The sequence below is a fragment of the Schizosaccharomyces cryophilus genome (genome assembly GCF_000004155.1).
Source record: "Schizosaccharomyces cryophilus OY26 unplaced genomic scaffold supercont4.7, whole genome shotgun sequence".
NCBI classification, from domain to species: domain Eukaryota; kingdom Fungi; phylum Ascomycota; class Schizosaccharomycetes; order Schizosaccharomycetales; family Schizosaccharomycetaceae; genus Schizosaccharomyces; species Schizosaccharomyces cryophilus.
This window is the reverse complement of record NW_013185630.1, coordinates 792,984-818,179: the sequence shown is the minus strand read 5'-3', so window position 1 is coordinate 818,179 and position 25,196 is coordinate 792,984. Positions and strand designations below refer to the sequence as shown.

The 25,196-nt window shown below is 37.7% G+C and overlaps 12 protein-coding genes and 3 non-coding genes across 15 annotated transcripts; 8 read left to right on the top strand and 7 right to left on the bottom strand.

The window, feature by feature from the left end:
- Nucleotides 1-70: 70 nt before the first annotated feature.
- Nucleotides 71-3,692, bottom strand: SPOG_03552 (membrane associated protein Pal1). The gene is made up of 2 exons (XM_013169967.1): nt 3,340-3,692; nt 71-3,159 (listed from the first exon to the last, which is right to left on the bottom strand). The coding sequence occupies exons 1-2, from the start codon at nt 3,511-3,513 to the stop codon at nt 2,026-2,028; spliced, it is 1,308 nt and encodes a 435-aa protein (XP_013025421.1). The 5' UTR covers nt 3,514-3,692; the 3' UTR covers nt 71-2,025.
- Nucleotides 179-1,887, top strand: SPOG_03553 (arrestin; the record flags this gene model as incomplete). The annotated part of the gene is made up of 4 exons (XM_013169968.1): nt 179-891; nt 934-1,183; nt 1,228-1,508; nt 1,557-1,887. The coding sequence occupies 4 exons, from the start codon at nt 179-181 to the stop codon at nt 1,603-1,605; spliced, it is 1,293 nt and encodes a 430-aa protein (XP_013025422.1). The 3' UTR covers nt 1,606-1,887.
- Nucleotides 3,693-3,720: 28 nt separating the features above from the next.
- Nucleotides 3,721-6,300, bottom strand: SPOG_03551 (acyl-coA-sterol acyltransferase). The gene has a single exon (XM_013169966.1). The coding sequence runs from the start codon at nt 5,598-5,600 to the stop codon at nt 4,185-4,187; it is 1,416 nt and encodes a 471-aa protein (XP_013025420.1). The 5' UTR covers nt 5,601-6,300; the 3' UTR covers nt 3,721-4,184.
- Nucleotides 6,301-6,415: 115 nt separating this feature from the next.
- On the top strand, nt 6,416-6,489 carry SPOG_16364. Its single transcript has one exon. It is a non-coding gene; the product is annotated as a tRNA-Ala (tRNA).
- Nucleotides 6,490-7,279: 790 nt separating this feature from the next.
- Nucleotides 7,280-7,394, bottom strand: SPOG_16363. The gene has a single exon (XR_001203119.1). It is a non-coding gene; the product is annotated as a 5S ribosomal RNA (ribosomal RNA).
- Nucleotides 7,395-8,197: 803 nt separating this feature from the next.
- SPOG_03550 (NAD dependent epimerase/dehydratase) lies at nt 8,198-9,408 on the top strand. The gene has a single exon (XM_013169965.1). The coding sequence runs from the start codon at nt 8,260-8,262 to the stop codon at nt 9,145-9,147; it is 888 nt and encodes a 295-aa protein (XP_013025419.1). The 5' UTR covers nt 8,198-8,259; the 3' UTR covers nt 9,148-9,408.
- A 264-nt stretch (nt 9,409-9,672) lies between these two features.
- On the bottom strand, nt 9,673-9,743 carry SPOG_16362. The gene has a single exon. It is a non-coding gene; the product is annotated as a tRNA-Gly (tRNA).
- An 827-nt stretch (nt 9,744-10,570) lies between these two features.
- On the top strand, nt 10,571-12,731 carry SPOG_03549 (rRNA processing protein Enp2). The gene has a single exon (XM_013169964.1). It carries the CDS (start codon nt 10,662-10,664, stop codon nt 12,567-12,569), a length of 1,908 nt encoding a protein of 635 aa, XP_013025418.1. The 5' UTR covers nt 10,571-10,661; the 3' UTR covers nt 12,570-12,731.
- Nucleotides 12,732-12,942: 211 nt separating this feature from the next.
- Nucleotides 12,943-14,417, top strand: SPOG_03548 (P-TEFb-cap methyltransferase Pcm1). Its single transcript, XM_013169963.1, has 2 exons — nt 12,943-13,104; nt 13,146-14,417. Exon 2 carries the CDS (start codon nt 13,187-13,189, stop codon nt 14,291-14,293), a length of 1,107 nt encoding a protein of 368 aa, XP_013025417.1. The 5' UTR covers nt 12,943-13,104; nt 13,146-13,186; the 3' UTR covers nt 14,294-14,417.
- On the top strand, nt 14,348-18,943 carry SPOG_03547 (BTB/POZ domain-containing protein Btb1). The gene has a single exon (XM_013169962.1). It carries the CDS (start codon nt 14,686-14,688, stop codon nt 18,709-18,711), a length of 4,026 nt encoding a protein of 1,341 aa, XP_013025416.1. The 5' UTR covers nt 14,348-14,685; the 3' UTR covers nt 18,712-18,943.
- SPOG_03546 (succinate dehydrogenase cytochrome b subunit) lies at nt 18,934-19,717 on the bottom strand (the record flags this gene model as incomplete). The annotated part of the gene is made up of 3 exons (XM_013169961.1): nt 18,934-18,948; nt 18,990-18,996; nt 19,161-19,717. The coding sequence occupies 3 exons, from the start codon at nt 19,715-19,717 to the stop codon at nt 18,934-18,936; spliced, it is 579 nt and encodes a 192-aa protein (XP_013025415.1).
- A 543-nt stretch (nt 19,718-20,260) lies between these two features.
- On the top strand, nt 20,261-21,085 carry SPOG_03545 (DNA-directed RNA polymerase III complex subunit Rpc37; the record flags this gene model as incomplete). Its single annotated transcript, XM_013169960.1, has 2 exons — nt 20,261-20,967; nt 21,052-21,085. 2 exons carry the CDS (start codon nt 20,261-20,263, stop codon nt 21,083-21,085), a joined length of 741 nt encoding a protein of 246 aa, XP_013025414.1.
- Nucleotides 21,086-21,146: 61 nt separating this feature from the next.
- SPOG_03544 (60S ribosomal protein L24) lies at nt 21,147-21,748 on the bottom strand. Its single transcript, XM_013169959.1, has one exon. It carries the CDS (start codon nt 21,723-21,725, stop codon nt 21,276-21,278), a length of 450 nt encoding a protein of 149 aa, XP_013025413.1. The 5' UTR covers nt 21,726-21,748; the 3' UTR covers nt 21,147-21,275.
- A 513-nt stretch (nt 21,749-22,261) lies between these two features.
- On the top strand, nt 22,262-23,488 carry SPOG_03543 (AUR protein kinase Ark1). The gene has a single exon (XM_013169958.1). The coding sequence runs from the start codon at nt 22,296-22,298 to the stop codon at nt 23,349-23,351; it is 1,056 nt and encodes a 351-aa protein (XP_013025412.1). The 5' UTR covers nt 22,262-22,295; the 3' UTR covers nt 23,352-23,488.
- On the bottom strand, nt 23,414-25,128 carry SPOG_03542 (inner membrane peptidase Atp23). The gene is made up of 3 exons (XM_013169957.1): nt 24,510-25,128; nt 23,813-24,435; nt 23,414-23,769 (listed from the first exon to the last, which is right to left on the bottom strand). The coding sequence occupies exons 2-3, from the start codon at nt 24,363-24,365 to the stop codon at nt 23,762-23,764; spliced, it is 561 nt and encodes a 186-aa protein (XP_013025411.1). The 5' UTR covers nt 24,366-24,435; nt 24,510-25,128; the 3' UTR covers nt 23,414-23,761.
- Nucleotides 25,129-25,196: the final 68 nt, after the last annotated feature.

The window sequence follows — 25,196 nt, the reverse complement described above, 5'->3', positions numbered from 1 at the left end:
AAATGTTATCTTTATTTTATGAATAAAATTCACGTTCTTTATTTTAATTTACACACATCATCTATTAGCATATAGATTGTTATTGTTTCCATCAATGTTTATTTATTTTGGTTATATAGTTAAAAATCTGCAAACAGGCAAATAGGACTTATAATTAGCCTAAAACCACGTAAATATAATGAAGATTCTAAAGAAATTGCCTCTATGCTTTACAAATAAAAGCGAGTCAGTGATATCTGAGCAGGAAAGCAACAGTGAAACTTGTTCATTGGGAAGTTCAAAATCTCTCTGGGGACTATCTGAAACCGAAACAGTTACAGACGGGTTTTATAATGGTGAAAAGGATACAGGCTTCGGAAAAACAAAGCGTTTTTCTTCAACAATAGAATGGAGAGATCCGTTTTATACTGGCCAAAGAGAAAAAACACTATTCCCAATAACTAAGAGTCCAATTAGGAAGTCAAAACCTCAACTTTTAGACTTATCGAGAAATCCATTTGTAGACACGGAAAATTTAAAACTCGCAATTACCTTACCTGAAGGACCTTTGCACGCCGGCACGTTTATTAAAGGACACGTTTGGGTATCTTATGAACCGCTTCGCAATCAAGATGATTCTATCTGCCTAACACAACTCTATGTTGATTTATTTGGTACATTAAAACTTAAATCTGCAATAGAGCCCATCTTTTCTGTGTCCGAAAAGTACTCTCTTCAGCATGCATTACCTGCAACTCCAACAAACCTAGGTGCATTTTCCTCAAATGAATTCGGATTCTTGCTGAAGGAGCCTTGTAAATTCAGCTTTCCTTTTGCGTTTGTTGTTCCTTTAGATTTGGGACCTGGATCGTTCAGAACGCAAAAATTACAATTTTCTTATTCCTTTTCTGCGTAAGCAAAGCTTATATCAAAATTTGATACTAACAGGAGCAGAACTTTATTTTTCTCTTCTCTTTCAGGCGAAGCTCAATTTACTAGAACATCCATTGAAAAAACAATACTCCCATCCATGAACGAAAATGTTGCTTCAATCAATAATAATATCGTTTGTGAAAACACAGTTTATTCAAAAAAACTCGACACCCCTAAAATTTCACTCAGAATATCAATATCCAGATCATTGTTTTTTAGTGGGCAAGACGTTGGGCTAAATATACAGTATAATAGCAAATCGCAATCCATCGTATGCTATTCTGTCTTTTTATTCCCTTTATACTAACCATCCAGGTCCGGTATATTAACGTTTGTTTGCTAGAGTCTATTCAAGTGTTGAAAACCGACTCAAGCCAATACCACGCTTCACAAGCAGCACCAAAAAAGAAGACAGGAAAGGTTGTTTCAAAGTGGAAAGTAAATCCTCAAGATACTGGATATCATATTTACCCTCAATTGGGAAAAATATACATTTTCCTAAATTTACCAGGGTCCTGTAGAACCATAGAAACAAACGCCCAGGTCCGGATATCTTACACAATAAAGGTTTCTTTAAAAACGGTTTTACATTCAAAGTAAGTTCAAAACTAGTCCTTGATATTGCGAAGCTAACAAACGTTAAGATTGACAGAGGCTTATCTTCCAATAACTATATTACATGCGCATAAATGATATGAATATGAAAGCAAATTTCATAATAAAATTTACTTAATGGAATCGTTTAATGCAATCATTGAACCTACTTGGCTTGATTAGGCTGCAAATCAAAAGGAATCAAATCAGGAAGAAGAGTTAGAGAAGACTTTACTGAAGCCATTCCCTACAGGCATATTGTACTTCAAGTTTAAAAAACCAAAATGAAAGAAGTCCATATGCAAAGCATAAATATAATAGAAAATAAACCCAACGTGCAGAGATTATAGAATGAAATAAAATAAAGATACTTGTAATAGAAGATAAAAGTAAAAATGTAACCACAAAAAAAAAGGAATTAACGAAAAGAGCACACATATTAAAAATAAGATAAGTCAAAGATAATAAAATAGATAATAACTTAATAAAAGCCCTGAGTTGCCAGATATGAATACATCTTTAAGACTTTCGTCTGCTAAAAAGTCTACGAAACAAGTTCATTTTTTTGGGTTTTGATTGTTCTTTGGCCGTCAAGGGAAGAGATGTTTGTGACTGGGTATGTGCTGGATAAGGGCGGGTATTCAAACCACCATTCCGTCTCTTTGGTGGAGGAGGCGCCTTGTTTGATGAGGGTTTTGTTTCATGACTTCGTGATTGGGAAATACTATCATCACTGTCATACTCGTTTGCATTGGAAATAGGGTTCAGAGCTCGGGGAGATGTTATAGGAGATTTCCTAACTTCCAGAGCAGACCTTGAACGGTAATTACTGGGCAAGGTAGAGGAACGAGAAAGGTTGCCTGAACGGCCTAAGTTAAGTTTTCGCATTAAAGAGTTCTTTCTGCGAAGACCTGCCCTTTCCATGGCCTGTATCTCTTCATTGCGAGCTATAGCACTTTTAGAAGCAAGGGCGCCTTCAATACGGGTCGAATCTGTTAAGCCAGGGGCCTCAGAGGTACCAGCGGGAATCGGATCATCTTCGTCATAAGACATAGTGCTGAAAGGAGACTGAAGGATTTTTTTCGTACGGAGGGTATCATGGATGGCCTTTCTACTAAAATCCTTTGGAGCAGAAGGATCATTAAAATTAGAACCCACTTTGGGAATGGAATTGGCGACGCTATCTTTCGGAAAAGCAGCCACTGGAGCTTTTTTCACATTACGATTGCGGTGAGGTCGGCAAGCATCAAAGGGACCGTCATGATGGAAACTTCCTGAGCCATATATTCCCGTTACATCTAAACGATCAATCTGGTCTAACGGCTCCTTCGTAAAGTTTTTGTTTCGTTGGCCTTCACGAACCGTTTTATGTCGACGAATTTTACCCTTGGCGCGGGAATTACCAGATTGAATGGATGGAGAATACTCATTGGAAGGAGACCGGTAGTGGCCACTGGAGGATCCTACATGAGTGCTACGAGCACGCGACAATCGGTACGAAGGAGGTCGGTCAGCACTCATGGAAGAGGGAGGTCGAGTAGTGCTCATAGATGAATGAGGACGGAAATCTAATAGATCATGGCTTGTCTTTACGGGGCTAGAAGATGTTGTAGAAATTGGTGAACGCACGGGTTTCTTTTGCAAACTACTGAACTGCAACAAGTAGTTAGTATACATCATGTAAACACAAGATGAGAGAAGCTTGAGTTTTGTATATATAAACTGATGCCTACTGGTCATATCGAGTTTATAATATTCCTGTTTGTTTCATTTCAACAGTTTTACCATATCATGTTCTACCCACCTCAATTCCTCTTCTATTCAAAGACTTACCAAATCATCTGCCAAAGACTCCATATAAGGATCGTTCGTGCGAACCAAATTTGGAGACAAAAACGGATTCTTGCTGTTATAGGTCTCCATGTTTGATGGATCAACAGGCGACTCTTGTGTGGACGATTGACCCAAATTTGCATTCCTGAGAAATGGATTCTCAGTCGCCATCATCCCGTGCTCCTTCCAGAAAAATAAATTACGAGTTAAAAGATTGCCAACTTATGAAATGAGCGTTTAACTTGTGCTATTATTGTAATTTCCCCTGATTCTAGGATATATGTTCTTGTGAACTAACATATGTGGGAGGTGAGACTCCGTTTTTACATTTTTTCGTTATTTGATGTTAAGTGGAATAACGAGTTTCAAAGATATCGCTAAATAGTTCATTTTATAATATAGGCTGGTTGGGAGTCCAGAGCAATTGGTAGAGTACGTTTGGTATCGTCATTAACAAAAAGAGGTTGATACAGTCTATGTTAGTAATTCCAATAGCCTTCAGGTTTATTCATGAATGAGAAAAGAAGCTAAGGATTCTTAATCTATATTTTCCGGCTAGATGTGCTAACAACTTATGAATACAGAAGTCTTTTATAAACATGCCATGTTATTTAGCATCGGAGAACAGTTGAAGTAATGCAAAGGAACATTGACATAATATCAGTACAAGTCGTCTGTTGAAATATAATCATTATTCATCGTAAATTTTAGTTTTTCATTTATAGAATGACAAACAACTCTTACTTAAGAGCATCGTATTCCAAGTGAAGAAGGTACAAGAAAATGTGATGCACGCTCATCGTGTTTGCAATCCTGTGAAATCCAGCATTCAAAGTTGCGTATCTTTAGTATAAAATGTAGAGAACACCAATCAGCGAAAGCCCAATTATTATAGAAACCCAAAATGAAACGTTTCCGAGCAATCGATGCTTGCGAATATACTTCTGTCGTTGGATCAACATGTAAGGAATTTGAGTCATTTGAAAAAATAAGCCATAACCTCGAATTTTCTTTGTGATGCATCCCATTACTAGCTCATGCAAAATAGAGGAGACCAAAAAAGTTAGCGTAGTTGACGTAAATTTGGAAAATTTATTATTAAAAGGACAGTAAACGTGTCGAAGCAAAAAATAGTGGACTGGCTTATTCCATGTTCTAGCAAATTGATCCCAAGTCCAACAGTTCCACCAATCGTCGTAAAAATTCCTGTCAGCGAAACGAGTGATTTCAGCACTGAAGTTACAGATGCCTTCAAAAATAACCCAAAATACTATAAGGAAGCTCAGCATGAAAGGAAACATTAGATAGGTGACAGTCTTGCCTAATTGAAGCACAAAGTAGTAGGTAGATGCGTCTTCTGGAGCTTCTAAAATCCATTTTATAGCCTGAAGTAAGACTGGAATCATGTAGTTTTCCGATATGACTACTAATAAGAAAATGCAACCGAAAGTCCCGAGTGCACATTCAAGTAAATATGTAACTCGAATATGGGGCGTTCTAGGATAATAGAGCTGATAACATAAGATAGGCATAAATAAAAACGTTAGTGCATTGCTAAATGTCAAGTTATTCGGATAGCGTTTTCCATGCTCAACTATCGACTCTTCACACAGCTTCAAGTTTTGCTTTTCTGGTTCCGAAAGAGAATCTGACTTAGCTCGAAGTCTGCGGGCTTGATAATAGCAATACGAAAACCAACCGTTTACCGTGTTGTATGAATGAATTTTCATTAAAATGTCCATAGAATGTAGGATAAAGACAGCACGATGAGTCCAGGGCCAGTCACTTAAGCAGCATCGCAATACACTATGCATGAGAAATGCCAAAACCAAAGCACTGTAAAGAAAAATACCCGAACCATACCAGCGTAGAGTACCTGAAGAAAACAGTTTCTGGAATGGAAATGAAACAAAAAACAAAGAAGACATAAATAAGTCTGCCTTTGCCAGATCCAATAAATTCATCTTAAAGAATTGGATGATATTGTTTCCAAAGAGCTTACCTGTTTTTTCCATATTGTCCAAAGAATGTATTAAAATCATTGTGCCAACAGATACCCAGAAAAGAACAAAGAATCCTGTAAAGTCTACATTACTACGCTGATGCGTGCGGGCAAAAATGGAAGGAGTAGGACTGTAGTCTAAAGGGCGGTAAGCTACCTTGCAGTGTCGATGGTCTATATTTTTAGTCTCAGATATCCCAAAGTCCTTATCTAAGTGATTCGAGGAAGACTCGCTTCCTGCTGGAGTTGAAGCAATCATGATGAAGAATCAGCGAAATAGTGAAAAGTATAAGTTGAAAGCAGATAAAACCAAAAAAAAATCAAATAATTCTAAAGTTAGAAATGGATATTGATGCAAATATAATACGTGAGCCCAATATTAATATACTAATGCTGACGTTATTTGTAGAACACTTTGACTTCCGAAAATTTTTCCGTCCAAAGCGACACCTAGACAGTCGAAGATACAGTTGCTTTCACTAGCTTCTTTAGAATAAGCGAATTTTCTAGAGAAAAACTGAGTAATGAAAACACGGTTAGACAAGTCAATTTGGATATCTCGAAAGAGTAATGTAGTCTATCGCGAAGAAAAAACTATTTTAGAGACCCTTTTAGCATAAAAAGAAAAATCGAAATAAGCAAAAAATTATTAGGAGGTTGTTATTGAGAGATGTGTTGTCGACAAGTGTCTTCGTAATAATTATAACATCGCTATGACATTTTCAACGAAGCCCTACAAAAAGGCAGAAATGTCTTTAACACAGCGCTCGTAAAGAAAGAAAAATCGAATACTTACAATTGTCAAATACTTTTCTCCTAAACTGACGAAAATACTTTGTTCACCTAATAGTTACTTTACATCGTTGCGAATGAAATATGCAGAAAACTTTTAAAACATTAAAAGCAGGAAATTTGGTAGGAGAGTAATACACAATGATTTAAAATGGTAAGTATTCTCGTCAAGGTTGAATCTTAGGAAACAACTGCAGAAACTCGGCTACTAACCATAGTAGCATTGTAAGATGTCAGGATTCTAGCTATAATTTTACGTTACATTAATTGATGCTATAATACGGGCATGTGGTGTAGATGGTTATCACGCTTCCTTAGCATGGAAGAGGTCCCAGATTCGAGTTCTGGCTTGTCCAATTTTTTTCTAAAAAATACAAATTTATGTAAGTTATAATTACTCTTTTTTTTGTTGATACCAACAAAATAAGTAAAGGAATTAATAAAAAATACTTTAAGTAGCTACAATTCACTATACATGATAAACAATCGACTTTAGAATTTCCTTCATACAAAATAGCAAGTGCAATCAATACAGGAGGATAGAGACAAAAATAGATATTGCTTGTTCTTGAGGGATCCACCTTGCTAACTCAAAAGTAGATGTTTGTTAAACGGGCCCTTTGTTTATGGTCGCTTTTCATTTTAGGATTCTTAAAACCTTACAACAATTGATGAAAAGAAACAAGTATAAGAAATTTTAGTAATATACATACGAAATGAATAGTTTCTATAAATATGATTAACGTTTTATCTGAAAACACTAACAAATAAGTTATAAATTCTATTGACTTGTTAAAGATGAATTTAACATATATAAAGTAAGCGAAAATAAATAACTGTATTGACCAAATAATTTGTTCCAAACAATGATATAATGTTTGAAAAGTCGTTAAACTCCACGAATTCCCATGATATCTTCTTCTGAATAAACTCGATAATGTCTGAATTTGATGGTTTCAGCTCCACTGAACAATTACCTATATAAGACTAGTCCTTTTCGTTTGTTTTGTATCCTTATAAAAATTTACATCATTCTGAGATTTATGTAAACAACCTTAAATAGAATATTAGCCGTAACTGGAAAAGTATATAAAAAAAAAAAGAAATAAATAAAAGATTAAAAAATAAAAGAGCAACAAAAAGGAAAGCCTACAGCACCCCGGATTCCCATGTTGTCTCCAACCATAGTACTAACGAGGCCCTCAGACGCTTAACTGCAGTGATCGGACGGGAACTGGTGTTTTCGCCTAGGTATGGCCGTAGACAATTGTAATGATCGATAGTCATATACATAGCAGTTTTTTTATGGGTACTTTGTTAATGTTTCCAACCCTTAGTAAATGTGTTTTTCGGATTTATTAAACAATGCAATTTGATAAATAAATAAGACCAAAAAACTATGATAGTGTTTGAACACACTAGGATTTGAGGATATTAAATAAACAATATCTATTTAATTAACTGAAACGATTTAATATAGCTGCTGCGAACGGTCATGGACATAAGCATAACTATCAACGCTTGAGATTTTCTGTACCCTCCAAAAAGATTACCAAAAAAAAAGCAAAAGAACGTGAAACATGGACTAACACATGATTTTATTTAATTATCGGGATCATTAGTCTTAGTAAGACTAAAAGCTCTCTCTCGATAGAAAGACCTGTTCAAATTTGATTCCTCATTGCCCCATATCATCATTATCCAATTTTCAAAGGTTCAAAGTGGTTTCATTTGTTGTTAGGTAAGACATCATGTTTGTTCAAAACAAGGAAGAAAAGAATTTGGAGGACAACAAGGGCCAGGTTAAGTATTGATCTTGATTTTTATTTCTTCCCTTTCTGTGTTTACGGGGGACAAATTCTCACATTAGTCGAAGAAATTGGTAAGAAACACTGGTGGTTAGTGGGACACCATTGATGTCAAAGAGTTTACGATTTCGCATTTTGCTTTCTGTTTTCGGACTTGATATTGCCTAATGAAATCGTAATGCGCTTACTAATAAAATGCCTGCCCTGCTATCTTCTTAGTCATGTATTAACTCTTTATTGATAACCCTTCATTTCTTAGGAATTATATATAAAGAGCCATTACCAGAACGGTCTCATCACTAACAAAAAAAAAACATTATGCGTGTATTTGTTACTGGAGCAACAGGGTTTATTGGCTCTGAAATTGTGAGACAGCTTATCGCAGCTGGACATGAAGTGGTCGGTTTAGTGCGTTCTGAAGAAAGCGCTGCAAAACTCAAAACTGCTGGAGGCATACCTCATCTTGGTACACTTGAGGATCTGGATAGTCTGAAGAGTGGAGCAGCACATTCTGACGGCGTTATCCATACAGCTTTTGTTCATGACTTTAACAAGTATCAAGAGGTCTGCGATATTGATGTTCGTGCGATTGAAACGATTGGTGAAGCCCTCAAAGGATCTGATCGTCCTTTCGTTACCACTTCTGGAACTGCGGTGGTTCCCCTTACTGGTACGGTAGGCACAGAGGTAACCCAAATTAGTCAATCGCCAATTCCACGTTACTTTGGGGAGATAGCAACTTTGAAATTTGCTTCTCAAGGAGTGCGTTCCTCAGTTGTCCGCCTTCCACCAAGTGTTCATGGGACCGGAGATTATCAGTTCGTGCCAAAGCTTATTGATACAGCTAAAAGTAAAGGTGTCTCTGCTTATATTGGCGAAGGTGTGAATCGATGGCCTGCCGTTCACAGAAAAGATGCCGCTAATCTATTCATATTGGCACTTGAACAAGGAACTCCTGGAGACATCTTCCATGGTGTTGCCGATGAAGGTATTCCGACCAAAGATATTGCAACCGTGATTGGCAAACGACTCAATTTACCTATTGTCTCCAAACCCTCTGAAGAAGCAACCGACCATTTTGGATTCCTTGGCACATTCTTTTCTTTGGATAATCCAACTTCAAGTACCTTGACACAGCAACGTTTAGGCTGGAAGCCTTCACATCCCACACTTTTGGCTGATCTGGACAGTGAGGCGTACTTTTAAGAACTAGAACAGAATCGCCTGCCTAGTAAATAATGATATTGGCATCAACTCAGGATCGACAGTCAAAGATATTTGGTTAGAAGCAGCACATAATTCCAAAGCCGTCGTCATACTGCTAATGAGACCATCCTAAGCAAGTTTTGCCTTGATTATTGATTCGTGATTCCGAAAGGTAAAAATTGTTTCCAAGGTATCTAATCACGAACGGAATAGGATCAATTAGTGTATATATGAATATTCTGATGTCGATATATATCCCAATTTATGAGTGTTGTTTTCGTATGTAGAAACAAAAAAAAACCAACACCGATAGTAACGTACATTCTCAAAATCACACAGCTGATCTATTTTAATCAAACTTTTACGAAGGTAATGTTGCTGGCGATTTGTTTACTAACGAACTGTTACGGATCATTAGTAAACATTCTTTTGAAAACGACAAATCGAAGCAGTGGTGCTGTACGTATACCGCAGTTTTCTTTAAGCAAAAATATTCCTCAAATCTATTGCTGTAATAAAAAGGATTGCTTCGGCCGGGAATCGAACCCGGGTCGCTTCGATGGCAACGAAGCATTATACCACTAAACCACCAAAGCAGCATGACATAAACAGGGTCTATGACATTAATAAAAGTACTTTGGACTAAAATGAATAAGTAATGTAGAAAGATATTTTACTTCAATAGACAGACGCTGTAAAGGTATGTAACGTAGGCAAATGGACCGATATCTTTTACCGAGGATCGCTTAGATGGAAAACAACAAAATGAACATAAAATATTTATATCGGGAATAATCTGGTCAAATAAGATACCGGTTACCGTTTCAGAGCATTGACTAGAATAAAGGCATAGAATCGGATTGGTTTTGATGAATCAATAATCGCTGAAGGCTGGACTTGGGTTCTCAAAACGTCAAGTACATGTGGAGAAAGGGCTATCTAAGTTCGGTAAAAGCAAGCTTAAATAGGCGCTATAAAAAACAATGGAATAAAGTATAAAGTACAGTAAATGTAGTTGTAAATGAGTAGAAGTCATATTTTGATGATCATCGTCGACCAAAAGATGGAATTCATAAAATTCCAAGGAAGGGAAAAATGAATTTCAAATTGCCATAGACTAGAATAGCACCAGAAAGAGTTGTATAAGGCATAGCTTGCCAGGTCAGCCAAAAGTTTCACAATAAAATTATGATGAATTTACTCGCATTAGTGTCAATGCTGAAACACAATGTCTAAGACACCATGACAGTACAATATTTTATATACGATATATCATATAAAAACATATCATACTATATAAATAGCACACTTCGTTAATTCATTAATTACACATTGTTCAATACGGCAGGATACGCCACTATACTTCGTTAAAGTCCGTGCATTGCTACTACATTCTGGTCCTGTAAACTCCAATTTTCTCAAAGCAAAACACATCTGCAAAAAGAAGGGTAAAGAGGAGTAAGGGGGCTGTTTTCTTTATAAATTTACCAAGTTATTATAAAGGAAAAGAAAAAATGTCTCTTAAAGTGCAAAACCCGAACAATGTACGCGTCTACACAGTATCAGGCGAAGGCATAACACAAAAACTGCCTGAGTGGATCAGCAAGAAAAAATTGAAAAAGGACTATGCTTTGTCACATCGAATTGAGCTTCTTCAAGAGTTTGATTATCCAGAAGCTAGCAACCGCATCAAAGTTACACGAGATGGTAAATATGCCATGTCCACAGGCGTTTACAAGCCTCATATCAAAGTTTTCGATTTTGCTGAAATGTCTTTAAAATTTGAACGTCACACGGATACAGAAAATGTTCAATTTGAAATTTTATCAGACGACTGGACGAAGAGTGTCCATTTACAAGCAGACCGTACGGTGGATTTCCATAGTCAAGGTGGTATACATTATTCAACAAGGATTCCCAAATATGGAAGAGATTTGAAGTATCATTTTCCTAGCTGTGATCTTTATTTGGCTGCTGCTGGAGATGAAGTTTTTCGTTTGAATTTGGAACAAGGCCGATTCTTGAACCCATTCAAGATTGAAAGTGCTACTAGCGAAGACCCTACTTCTGGTGTGAATGTGTTGGATATTAATCCCATGCATCAATTATTGGCATTTGGTACCGATGCGGGTACTGTCGAATTTTGGGACCCTCGCGATCGTTCGCGTGTCGGCATTTTGGAGATGCCCTCTAATGTTCCTTCTTCCCCATACACAAGTGCCAACCGTGCAGTCACTGCTTTAAGTTATCGTAATGATGGACTCAATCTTGCCGCAGGTTTGTCTGATGGTATTACTCTGTTGTATGATTTGCGTTCACCAAAACCGTATATGACTAAAGATCAAGGTTACAGCTTGCCTGTCAAGAACCTTAGTTGGCTGGACAGTGCCCTGGATGGTAGCGCCCGTGTCCTTTCTGCAGATTCTAAAATCATCAAGATCTGGGAGAAAGATACGGGAAAACCGTTTACAGCTATTGAACCTACTGTGGATTTAAATGATGTATGTCCAGTTCCTAACTCTGGCTTAATTTTTACCGCAAATGAAGGATCTCCTATGCATGCTTTTTATGTTCCTTCGCTTAATCCCGCTCCTCGCTGGTGTTCCTTCCTTGATAACATTACAGAAGAAATGGAAGAAAACCGTACTCCCACAATCTATGACAACTACAAATTTGTTACCAAAAAGGAACTTCTCAGTCTTGGTCTGGATCATCTTGTCGGAACGGGTGTTATCCGTGCTTATATGCATGGATTTTTCATTGACTCACGCTTGTATGAAAAGGCTCGTTTGATTGCAAATCCCTTCTCTTACGAAGAGCATAGAAAGAAAGCCATTAAAGAACGTCTTGAGAAGAAACGTAGCAGTAAGATTCGTACCCAGAATCGGCCCAAGGTTAATGCTACCTTGGCAACTCGTCTTGCTCACCAAGAAGCCAAGCTACGCAAGAAGACTGGAGACGAAAATGCTTCCAGTATTCTCGAAGACGACCGTTTCAAGAATGCTTTCACTGATAAGGACTTTGAAGTTAATGAGGATACAATAGAATTTAAACAACTTAATCCAACCAAATCAACTAAACCTCAACTCACTGCTGCTGAAGAATCGGATGAAGAACGCGAGCACACAAGAGGTGTGCAATTGAGTTCTGATGAAGAAGTGTCGTCTGATGAAGAAGTGGAAGAGCATGAAACTTTTGATAATCTATTGAATAGGAGACAAACCGAGCATAATGATAAGAAACAAAAGGGAACTGAACAAACTATTCGCAGTACGCCTTCCGGAATGGAAATGACATTTCAAGTCGAAAAGAAAAAGAAGAACAAGCCAAGCTCTCAAGATGAAGAAACGTCCAGCGGGAAAAAGAAGCAAACTACTGAAGGTCGTCGTTCTGCTAGCAAAAATGTTTTCCGAAAATTGTAAACAAAAATTGGGTTTTATGTTGTTAATACTAAGCTTCTTACAGGCTTTTTTTGGTTCAATAATTAAAATGGTTATTTGGGATAATCGGTGTTTCATATGCAGTTATCAAGTGTATGAAACAAATTTAATAGATTTCATTAGAGAATAATATTTATTCATGCTTTCAAAAGTTGGTCTGAACGCAGATTATATTTTATTATTTAATAACTAACAGTCGCTTAATCAAGTTTTAAAGAAAGCGTCGAGTGCTCTATGAGAAAGTACGTTTGATGAGTATGTTGATAATACTGATTACATTTTATTGTTTTTAACTTAAATGCGTGAGTCTACTTTGAAATCATAGTAGCTTGATTAATAAGTACTTGTGCCATTTCACCTTGAATCGCATACTCTTAGAAATAACCAACCAACGACTCAATTTTTGATACTACGCACTATTATCCTTAAAAAAAACGAAAAAAGGCGATTTAGAGTTGTGTTTTATATAGATCATTTAAAAATCAAATGCATATTCTATAGAGAGATATATTCAAAGGTATAGTAGCGTTTCTTATGGAAAGAGATCTAACGTATAAGTCAAGGGTTGAATAGCTCATAAACATATCTTATTATTGAAAATGAATGAAGGAAATTCATTAAGAAATGAAAATATTAACAGAGAAAGGAAAAGCAACGAAGAACAGGAGATACCCAGCCGAAAACAGGCACAACCTAGCATTCGAGGAGAGAGGAGATCAGGCCAATACAGAAGAAGGGACTACTATACAAATAACGAAGAAGAAACTTATTCAAGGGCAGCAGACGATCATCCTCGTAAAGATGTAAGAGATGTTGTTCGAACACATTATAATGCTCGACCCGATATGGGTACTAGAAAACGACAGTTTTCACCTATTATCCAGTTGAAACGTTTTAACAATTGGATTAAATCTGTACTTATTCAGAAATTCACCCCTAGGGTTGATGATAGGCCCCTACTTGTGCTCGATTTAGGCTGTGGGAAAGGCGGTGATTTAATTAAATGGGATAAAGCTGGCATCGATGGTTACATAGGTGTTGATATCGCCGAGAACTCTGTAGACCAAGCAAAAAGACGATATCGTGAACTTCAACCATGCTTTGATGCTCTATTTTATGCAGGAGATTGTTTTTCCCGCTCCGTTAGCGAGTTCCTTCCTCCAGATCAGCGGCAATTTGATATAGTATCATTACAGTTTTGCTTGCATTATGCATTTGAAAGTGAATTGAAGGCTAGAAGACTTTTGGAAAATGTTTCAAAATGTTTGCCTCGTGGCGGCATTATGCTTGGCACAATCCCAAACTCAGATATAATTTCTCAGCGCCTAAAAGAGCTACCACCTTCTGAGGTTTCTTGGGGTAATGACATTTACAGCGTACGATTTACACAGCGACCGTCTCACACCTTCCGTCCTCCTTTTGGCATTCAATACTTCTTTTACTTGGAAGATGCCGTAACTGATGTTCCTGAGTATGTTGTTCCATTTGAGGCATTTCGTGCAATAGCGGAGACGTATGATTTGGAATTGTTATGGCAAAAACCCTTTGTGGACATCTTCAATGAGGAAAAAAACTCTGAAGCTTTTGGTAATTTGATGGAGCGCATGAAAGTAGTAGACAGTAACGGAAAGAGAGGAATTGATCCGCAAGAGTTAGAAGCAGCCAGCTTTTACTTGGCGTTTGCTTTTGAAAAAAGGGGGATCTGAATAAACCCAAACTTTACTTTCACACAAAAAATCAAGCCTATACTCTCCTTTTCTCTTCAAGCGATTCAGTACCTCCTAATTAGTTTTCCTTTATAATTATGATTTAAAAATTATTGCTTTTTAATTCAACTATAAGCAGTGTTTATGTTCATTTTTTTTATTATTTCCCCATAATTAAGCGACAGCTTATTCTGAGCTTGTCGCGAACTCGACTGAAAATGCCTTACTTCAGGATACACAGACACAGCATCCTTTTGCCATATCGTTTACGGACAGATCAGTTAGAAAAACACTGGTGGCAAGTTGAAATTGGGCATTACTATTTTGTAATTTGTGTTATAAATGCATACTGAATTGCTTCCGTGTAATTATAGTCGAATTTTGTTAATTCAATGAGTCATTTGCTTTTTGCCTACTACGTTTACAACGACATACGCTCTTTTCAGACGTTATTGAAACAAGATGATATAAAATTACGAGAGGCAAGAAAGGGTGCATCCGAGAAAAGTTCGTCCAAGTTGAATGTAAATACAAAAGATCGTTATGGACGCACCGTTCTTCATATAGCTGCATTCGACAACAAAAACAGCTTTGTTAGAGCCTTGTTGCGACATAAAAATATAGATGTGCTTATCCAAGATGAAGAATCTGGTTATACCGCTTTGCATCGTGCTATTTACGTAGGAAATCTTGAAGCTGCCTCTTTGTTACTCTCGAAAGAATCTTCTAATCTTTTGAAAATTAAGGATCATGAAGGGTTGTCTCCTTTTCAATTACTGTATAGAATTTACCCTGGGGCTCATCCACAAATTAATTATCCAATCTTAGGAAATGAGCTTTACAGTCTTGGGAATAATGAAAATAGTATTCTTGGGTTTACGGTTTCGGGAAGTCAGGAAATGGCTAAAAGAGTATTTCTTTATCGTAAGCAAACTTCCGATTCATTATCTGGTCAACTTTTTGCCCCAGATAAAATCATTGACATTCAGTCCTCAAAATTTCACAGTCTGGTTATCACGGATGAGCCGAGCCCAAATGTATATTCATGTGGTATTGGAGCTGGTGGTAGACTTGGTTTCAGAAAAGACGCCCAATATACTTTTACTCCTGTGTCAGACTTACCTTATAAAGTGGTACAAATATCCGTAAGTCAAAATCACTCTCTTGCTTTAACAGATATTGGAAATGTGTACGCATGGGGCTTAAATTCCTATTCTGCCCTAGGATTCAACGTTGATGGTTCAAAAAAAGAGGATTCTGTTCAAGTATCCCCTAAACGAATTTCCGCATTAAAAGACTTGTATATCATCGGGATTGCCGCAGGCGACACATATAGCGCTGCATGGACGAATTCTGATTTGTACACTTGGGGCCAAAATGAGGGGCAGCTTGGTCATCCAGATGATTCCTTCATAATATCTGCTCCACGTCGAGTGGCCGGTTTAACATCCTCTGTGGTGAAGGCTACTTGTACTTCACATAGCATTATATTATTATTGGAGAATAACAGTATACTAATCCTATCGAACTATAAGCAACTGAAGGTTCCCGTGGCTGTTGATTTAGAAAGTCCATTAACTTTTACTAAACATGCTTTATCACTATCACGGTTTAATGTAAGAAAAATAGTGGCTTGTGAGGATAATCTGGCGATACTTACTGAGCAAGGAGAGGTTTTTGTTATTGACTTAATACCCTTGCGGTCAGGAAAAGAGCAAAAGTTGGCTTCTTTGTTTATGAAGAGTAATAGCAAAAATTCACTCAAGATTACTTCGTTTTGGACTGTATTGTCTCCAGAAAGTGCAGCGAATGATGTTGCTTGGGCTGACAATAGTAGTCTTTTGTTATGCCTGAAAAATGGCACGTGTTGGATACGTCAAATTCGTTCTAAGAAACGTGAGAAAGCCTCCTTAAAGCAAAGCACTAAAGGAACTTATAAGTACTCTTGTATTGAAAATATACAAATGATAACGAATGTTCGAACTAATGCTTCTGGTGGAATATTCACAATCAGAAATGATTATCGTCCTCCCCCTATTCATTTTACGGTTCCAGAATTGAACGATGTATTCAGTTCTCTTCTTCCATATAAGAATATTTTGCATAAGAGAAACCCTACATTTAAACCAGCAGAAGACGAAGATAGCCCACCTTATTTTGACGATGACCGTGATCCCACGGAAGATGAGATTCAAACATTATTTTTTAATCCGGGAATAATAGTAAATAGCTATAGGACCTTTAAAGCTTCATCAGCTGATGTACGTCTTATATGCGTTAATGAGACTTTTTGGAGCCATAAATTTCTTTTGTCAGCTCGTTCATCCATACTTCGTCGGATGTTTCGTACGAATAAGGATGTAAAAAAGACAACTTTGGATTTTCGGGTTGATAAAGAAGGGGAATCTACTTTAATTTTCAATGATGTATCTGCTACAAGCGTTGCGGTACTTTTGCACTATCTTTACTCAGACTCTCTTCTTCAACCCTGGCAATGGGATTCAAAGTTTTTGAATGTTAAAGAAGAATTACTAAAACTCAGCAGGTCTTTAGACTTGCCCCACCTACAAGAGGTTTTACCATTCACAGTCCCTCGCCAGCCTTCAATGTCTTTAGCCAGAGACATAAATGCTCTCTTTTTAAGCAAGAGCATCTTTGATGATTCATCTGATACGGTTATTAAACTGGAGGATGGTGAATTGAAAGCGAACAGTTTATTACTGAGGATTCATAGTGATTACTTCGATTCGTTTTATACATTCCTAGAAGAGCAAGCACAACATAAAGCAGAAAAATATGTAGTTAATTTACCAGATAAGAATACTTTCCATTTTGGACTCATCCTTCGACATATATATGGAAATGGAAGTTTAGAAATTTTTAATGATCTTAAGGATCATGATTTTTACAGCTGGTTGGAGACGATGACCGTTATGTTGAGTATATCTGATGAACTTTTATTTTATCGACTAAAGGAAATTTGTGAGCAATCTTTGCTTCAATTTCTAAATCTGAAAACACTGAATGATATGCTAGAATTATCTTCTTGCTATCACGCAGAATCATTATATAGTCGATGTGTTGATTATGCCTGTCACAACATAGGCTATTTTTTGGAAAAAAATCGATTAAGTGAATGGGAGAACAAACATCTTGCCAATGTATCAAAGCGTTTACATTCAAGTTTGCAAGAACAAAGATTCCACACACAACCTAGTAAGGTGCTTAATAAGCTGCTTTTCAGAAATTCCAAATATTTAGAGGAAAAAGCATATGAATTAAAGGTTTTGCGGGAGTTTCTCTTTTCAGGTGAATCAACAGAATTTTGGGATAAGTCTCCTTATAGGACAACGAAAGAAAGTAATGCTTCTCTTATTCAAACGCAGCCGCCAATCGCTAAGGACTTATTTGAACAAAAGGTTGAACCAGTCAGAGCTGTTGAACTTGAGTCAAGACAGGAGAAGAATCTTAATCCTCTGCTGGACAAGGGAAGCCCGGAAACATTGGAACCTCCATCAAGCCTGTTGCCTTCATACAGTGGAAAAATCACATCGCCATGGACACCCGTTGCCGGAAACATTAATAGATCACCTGTAATGAATGATGATCATCAAATAAGTCCTTCGAATAATGAGAGAAAAGGGCCTTGGAAAACTCCAAATTTAGTTGACAATGCAAAGAAGCCTCCGAATCGAGCCAACCTGAGGGAGTTGCTTGAAGAAGCTAATAACGTGAGCCCGTCTACAACTAATAATGAGTTTCGTGGTATGAAAGGTTTAATGAAGAGGTCGCAGAAAGAGAAGAAAAAAGAGTTATCTAAGCAGCAACAGCCAATTCGCAAGGGAACAGCGCACGATTTGAGTGTGGAACCTGTTGAAACATCAACAAACGCTTGGTCAACCAAAAAGCCTACCGTTTCTTCGGCTACTAAAAAACCGTTTAATGGGATTCTTCGAGAAGTAGCTAGTGATGAAACACCTAGCCAGGTATTTTATAAGGAACCAAAGAGGCGTATATCCAGCGGTTCTCCGTCTAGTTGGAGTTTATTAGGAAAACCGCCCATTCAACAACCTTCATCATTGCCTAAGAGTGGAGCCCAGCCAAATTCCTTGATGGCGATTATGTATGAGCAGCAAGAAGAAATTGAGGAGCGTAAAAGACGACTGGCAAGCAGAAAAACGATAGAGGAAATCCAACAGGAGGAAGAATTTCAAAAGTGGTGGGAAGAGGAAAGTCTTAGGGTTCAAAAGGGGCTCGGAATGATAAAATCAAAGGAATCGAATGAAAACCCTTCTCAAAGAAGAAAGCCAAAGAAAAGCGACAGAAAGAATGGCGCTTCCACCGGTAAATCAAGCTCTCAGCCTATTGATATTCCTCTCTCAAGTTTTAAGAAGGGTAAAAGCCGAATATATCGGTAAATAAGTCTGTAATTTAGAATCAGAAGGTATTATCCTTATAAAAAAATGTGCATGATGAGAATATTCATAAAATACTTATTTATTTCGTGCTAGGTTGTCTGGCAATTACTTAATGGATATGGAACGAAATTTATTTAACTATCGGGAAAGGTTGTAATAATTCAAAGCATTATTTTTACACCATAGATGAGTAGTTTCGTGAAATTACATACTCTCAAAGAATCAGACATAGTATTCCTAAAAAAAAAAAGAGAAAAAAGGGGGTGGAGATTCCTTACCACAAGACTGATATAAAACAGAGTAAAAAATTGTAAAATATGAAATGGGGAAGGAAAAATATAGCAATTAAACATTTAACGTGAAAAAAGCACTTACTAGCTTCATAAAACAATTAGGAAACGCAAGTACGAAAGAGATGTTTACCTCTCAACAAGCATGTATGAATTTACACAAAAGAAAGATAGCCAGAAGTCAAAACGGAAAGGATAAGAACAGCATAGCCAGTACGATAGACACCCTTAAGAGTTAATTCTTTCGTGGTGTCCCAAACCAAGTGACGAAGTCCATTGTAAATGTGGAAGGTAAAAGGATAGGAGACAGCAAATTTGGCAGGAACCTTTATCCAAGTAGGAACTTGTTGAAGAAGACCCGAAATGGTTTCGGTATCAAGAGAATAGCCAGCCAAAGGAGCAACCAAGTAACCAGTCGCAAAGAGGTAAAGAGCACCAGCCAAAACAACACCAGTAACACGGTGTATACTGGACAGGTACCAAGTCAATTGAGGTTCATAGATGGACAAATGAGGAGAGTTGGGACGATGAAGACGCTGATTAGCAAGACGGGACCCGCTTTCTATTTCCGTCATGTGTTCAGTAGCGACGGATCGTTTCCATACATTTCTCAACAATGAAGAGGAAGAAGAGATGCTGGAAGGACGCAACAATTGAGAAGCAGGGCGGAAGAAGCCCGGAGAAAGAGAATGGAACATACGGGTAGCGAGCATCATTCAAATTTTGTCGATGAAAAAAGGTAGATATGGTAACCAAACTTCAATGTTTCTTTTTTGGCGTTTTAATTAGCAAAAATAGAGCCTTTATCTGCGAATTTGACCCTGTTTTATCCTCAAATTCACAAAAACAAAATAAACTAGTGGTTTGTAGCGAATGGAATTCCAAACCCAGCTATTGGAGGATATAACGACAGCTTCGGAACTTGCCAATCAAGCGAGATGGAGCGTACTACAACGAGAAAATAATGTCGTCAAGGGTTCGAATCTCAATTAGGACATGTTTTATGAATTTAACCATTCACTTTTTCTGAAAGTGTTTTGCAAAGTGGGCATTTCGTGAAGAAACAGTTAATGAAACTTGAATGATAGAGAAGAAATATATACTTTGAGTTGTTTTGGGGTCTTTTGTGGAAAAAAAAACTGTTTGAACGACAGAATCCTGGTACATCTGTGGGGACAGGGTATATACATTTGCATAGGGTAATTATTTGATTGAAAGAAAAACTATTAAAGGGACTATTACTATTACTATAAAAAAGGATGTCTGAGCAAGATTTACACATGAATGAAAGAAGCGATTCTGGAGAATCACAGTATGATCCTGTCGTGCGGACTCTACCTGTATATTATTCACCGGCACTTCGAAACCATTTACTGTTGAATCAATATCCTTTAAGACCAAAGAATCGTGAATACAGCAGCCGGACCGGAGAAACACCGATGAATGCACGCATCAAGCCTAAAACTGGGTGGATGGAGATGGAGGTGCCAATTCCTACCGCAAAGTATTTTGACGAAGATAAAGCAAAAAAATACAGTGCCGAAGACCAGCCATTGAGGACACAAGTGCTTGCTGGTCGTCTTCAGCAGCCGCAAACAAACCTGATGGTAGGCTTAATTCGAAATGGACAGCTTCATATCGTTCCTTTGCGTGGATTAACCCAATTGCGGCCTTCTATGCGGCATGTAGATGAACATATGCAAAGGGTAAAAACCTCCAGTACATCTTCGACAACATCACAATCGAACGCTTCCGCTTCGCGTGGACCCGTTCGTGCCATCCAGGTGACAGCTAAGCAAAATACGGAGGCTCCCAAATTGTCAACGACACATATTATTAGGGCAACGGAAGAGGAAGAGTGGCAATCCATTGACATCCGGGAGAATGAAGAGGCCAACACCGTTGCAAAACAGTTGGAGTGCCCCTTGGAACATCAGCCTAATGAGTGCACACCGGCGGACGTGGAGTACTCGTTTCTTTAGGATTAAAAGATATAAAAAAATGGTTTTACTTTCATGTTTCTAATGGAAGTAACATAAATCAATTTTAGAATACCTATAATTTGCTATCCACTTTCCATGTAAAGTTGTCGTACACCTTGGATTGCGGTCGTCCACAAATCCCTCCGTAACGGATAACAAGGCTCGACGTTTAGTATTTCTACTACTTTATTGGAGATAATGGAATGATCTTTCTACGTTGTGTACACCTACAAGTATAAACTCAAATAAACTCCATAACCCAAGAAATCATGCTTATTGATTTTTAAACAATCTACTGACGAGCAGCAGCCTTGGCGTTCTTGATGGCTTGACCACGGGCAGCGCCGGCGGAAGACTTAGCATTGCCAGCCTTCTTCTCGGATTCGGAAGTAGCCTTCTTATCCTTGGCTTGCTTCAAAGTAGAGGCACGGGCGGCGGCACGAACTTCAGGGCGTTGGTTACGCTTCTCTTTGATGACATCCAAGGAAGCACCGACGACACCACGTTGGTGCTTGACAGTACGGCGAGAGCGCTTCTTGGCGGATTCTTCAGAGAGACCCTTCTTGTGCATACGACGGTAGAGGACAGTCCATGACAAACGGCGAGGGTTCTTGCGTTGGAGGAAGAGGCTCTCAGACTTCTTGTTTACAAAGCGGAAAACTTTGTTGTCTCCACGAACAAAGAGTCTTCCAGCTCCTGGGTAAACTTTAGCACCGGAAAATGAGCAGATTTCCACCTTCATTATGCCTTGTTGTTCGTGGTCGTTATAGTCAAAAATATTTCCCTACCGGGTTTGTGTTTCGAATATAGCAGTCACTAACCCTAACCTGTCCTATAACTTAGGAGTCGATTTTCTTTTCGCAAATCAGAATAACGAAGTGCGTAATGCTTTTTCCATAAATAAATAAATAAATAAAAAAGCATTTGTACCTTATGTCAGATGCGTTACTGGAATAAAATCGACTCTATAATCAAATTCATGCTAAAATTTATTTATACTAAATATACGTGCCCCTGTGTTGCTATATAGCAATCACGTGAAGATTATTGAAGTGAAAACTTCTCTTTCATTGATATAAACACCTTTTGTTTTTAAGCTTGAACACATAAAAAGAATTGTCATAAGAAGATATGAAGAAAGTGGTAGATAGAGCGCAAAGTCTTTGTATTGTTTTGTTTACATGGAAGAACTTTGAATTTCAATGAATGAGAACTAAGCAACATGTCACCGCAGAATGTAAACAACAACAAGTAAGGAAGAAAGCAGTTGACCAAAACCCATCATCAAGGTGGAAGAACAGGTTTCGGAAGTATGAGCGATTCGAAACTTGCGGGGTCTGTAAATCAGCTTTCAATTTCTTCAGGGTCGACCTTGCCAAGCAGTGCAAATCCCGGACGTCAGCAGCTGTTAAAACTGGCAGTTTCCAATCAACGCCAGGTAAACTATCCTGTGACAAAGAAAGACAGTAGAGTATTAGAAGGAAAACGGTACTCTTCTTCTAAGCAAAAAGATGAGCCAATTGCAGGTGTTCCTTCGCCGATGGGACCACAATGGCGGGACTTTCATATTGGCATGTTTGAAATAGGAAAGCCACTTGGAAAGGGAAAGTTTGGGAGAGTCTATTTAGCAAAGGAAAAGAAAACTGGGTTTGTAGTTGCATTAAAAACGCTGCACAAATCTGAACTCATTCATTCGAGAATCGAAAAGCAAGTGAGAAGAGAAATTGAAATCCAATCGAATTTGAGACACAAAAACATCCTTCGTTTATTTGGTCATTTTCATGACGAAAAAAGAATATTTTTAATCCTCGAATTCGCTGGGAGAGGAGAATTATACCAGCATCTTCGAAGAGCATCTCGATTTCCCGAAAGCACGGCTGCCAAATATATCTATCAAATGGCAAACGCATTAGCCTATTTACATAAAAAACATGTGATTCATAGAGATATAAAGCCTGAAAATATTTTGCTCGGAATCGATGGTGAAATCAAACTATCTGACTTTGGATGGAGTGTACATGCACCTTCTAATCGTCGGACAACGCTATGTGGTACTCTAGATTACCTTCCTCCTGAAATGGTAGAAGGTAAAGAACACACGGAAAAGGTTGATTTATGGTCATTAGGTGTGCTTACTTATGAATTTATCGTGGGCGCGCCACCCTTTGAGGACGTTTCTGGTCACTCGGCTACATACAAACGTATTGCAAAAGTGGATTTGAAGATTCCTAGCTTTGTCTCGCCAGAAGCAAAGGATTTGATTACTCGCTTGTTGCGACACAGCCCTGAACAACGGATTTCGTTAGAACAGGTCGTCAAGCACCCGTGGATGCTAAAACATAAAGCTTCTTGGAGCTCTGATCAATAAGATGGAAAGAAATGGGCTTTTTTAGGTTGTTTAAATTATTTTGTGTGATGTTTTATCATAACTTTCCTTGATCACATTAATATTCGAATTTTTAATAATGATTTTTGATACTTTTTCAATGAGAGCTTGTATTTCGGTGTTTATATAGACGTATATCTATGGTGGAGATGAGCATTATATTTCAAGGTTTGTAATAAAAGGCGAAGGGAGGAAAGGTGGAAATGAAAGTGAAGGGGACTTGATGGTATAAAGAGAGAGAGAGAGAGAGAGGAAAGAAGGATGTAAGAAAAAACTCTTTTTTTTTGAAGTGATGGAGAGAAATAGAGGGATACTTTTTTAATTTGAGGCAGTCAAAAGACTACTAACTCCAAAAAGCAAAATTTGCAAAGTTGAAAAAATGGTTTTGAGGATTAATAAACTAGATAGGTTAATGGAAAATAGAAAAAAAAATAACAACATACTTTTTTCAAAAGGTCTGGTATCACGAAAACATGAAGCAAATACTTCCTGAACAATCATTTCTGCTTGATGCTTGCTTTGGCAGTTAGGATTACCTTGGACAGAAAGAGCTGCTCTCCGTTTTACGCAATGTTGATGATGCTTTCGAAATGTATCAATGTTGCCATAAAACAATTCTTTTGTCCACCGGCATTCACCGCTGAGGCTACTAGCACGAATTTCAGAGCATGCATGATGGCGCAAATCGTTCCAATTGACGTGAAAACGACCGTCATCAAACATATGAATCATTTCATGAGCTATTGTGTTTTCAGCCATTTTTCGGCTGTAAAGTCGATTCTCGCATAGTACAATTCCTTTTCCTGGTACGTACCCGCCTGAGCTCGTTTCATCACAGGGTTCACACCGAATATCGGATGCATCAAGACCGGAATTTAGATATTTTAAAGACTTTTTCAAAAAGACGAGAATTGGTGAGTCTGACAAGAGAGCTTTCTTGATACGTTCACAGTTTTGTTTTTCTCTACTCGGTTCGATCTTTGTCGCTTCTGACATGCTGCGCTGCGCTTTAATGATATATTCTAGGATCCAGTCTTGAAAGCGACTGCAGAAATGAGTATGTAATCTATGAATGTAGACGTTAGTTGAATTTGTCGTTTGGAAAAGGGAAATAAAAAAGAATGGCTTTCAGACACGTACGTCTCAGTTCAAAAGAAAAAATAATTCAAAAGTACAAAAGGAAAATTTGGATACCTCGTTGAATTCTTTTTCAGTCAATTCTAACTCTTTAATTTGGAACCGACCTGCTTGGATAGGATCTCAACCAGTTTGCCATTTCGAGAAATTACTACGATATCATATTACTCCCGGTTCAAAAAAGGACTAAAGACAGTAGTTGGCAGCAAGGAAAAACAAGCCGATAAAGAAAGAACTAGATTTTAAAGATGCTTGAAAAAGTTTGTTAGGTGAAACTCGAGCCCTTGCTGGTGCTTTCGATATTGTTTACACTAGATAACTGGTATGAGGAACAAGATTGAAGCAAGAATCGGTCCATCATGCACTAAAGGTATGAATTCACAAGAGATTCATTTCATTGAGAATTGACCTTAATGGGAAAATTACGAAGTAGCAAGGAGAATTACCTAGCAAACAAAACAACAAGGAACGTGAAATCCATTCCATGTTTGACATGCTTCGTCTCTAGATGACGGAACGCAAAGACAGGCTTGTATTACAATTGAATCGTTGGATATAAGTCATAATTCGCAAAACGAATCTGAAAATTGAAGGAACCGTTCTACATACTTTGTAATCTCGCTAGTACTTTAAGAGCATATTATCATATTAGCACATATATATAGTCATAGTAGCATATAAGGGTATTGA

Excerpts from the sequence above, each read along its gene's own strand:
- SPOG_03550 (XM_013169965.1), top strand. The coding sequence starts at position 8,260 with ATGCGTGTATTTGTTACTGGAGCAACAGGGTTTATTGGCTCTGAAATT.
- SPOG_03549 (XM_013169964.1), top strand. The coding sequence starts at position 10,662 with ATGTCTCTTAAAGTGCAAAACCCGAACAATGTACGCGTCTACACAGTA.
- SPOG_03542 (XM_013169957.1), bottom strand. The coding sequence starts at position 24,365 with ATGTCAGAAGCGACAAAGATCGAACCGAGTAGAGAAAAACAAAACTGT.
- SPOG_03543 (XM_013169958.1), top strand. The coding sequence starts at position 22,296 with ATGAGCGATTCGAAACTTGCGGGGTCTGTAAATCAGCTTTCAATTTCT.
- SPOG_03547 (XM_013169962.1), top strand. The coding sequence starts at position 14,686 with ATGAGTCATTTGCTTTTTGCCTACTACGTTTACAACGACATACGCTCT.
- SPOG_03552 (XM_013169967.1), bottom strand. The coding sequence starts at position 3,513 with ATGATGGCGACTGAGAATCCATTTCTCAGGAATGCAAATTTGGGTCAA. Across the intron at positions 3,160-3,339 it reads AGTCTTTGGCAGATGATTTG|TTCAGTAGTTTGCAAAAGAA; the intron begins GTAAGTCTTTGA and ends TACTTGTTGCAG.
- SPOG_03551 (XM_013169966.1), bottom strand. The coding sequence starts at position 5,600 with ATGATTGCTTCAACTCCAGCAGGAAGCGAGTCTTCCTCGAATCACTTA.
- SPOG_03544 (XM_013169959.1), bottom strand. The coding sequence starts at position 21,725 with ATGAAGGTGGAAATCTGCTCATTTTCCGGTGCTAAAGTTTACCCAGGA.
- SPOG_03548 (XM_013169963.1), top strand. The coding sequence starts at position 13,187 with ATGAATGAAGGAAATTCATTAAGAAATGAAAATATTAACAGAGAAAGG.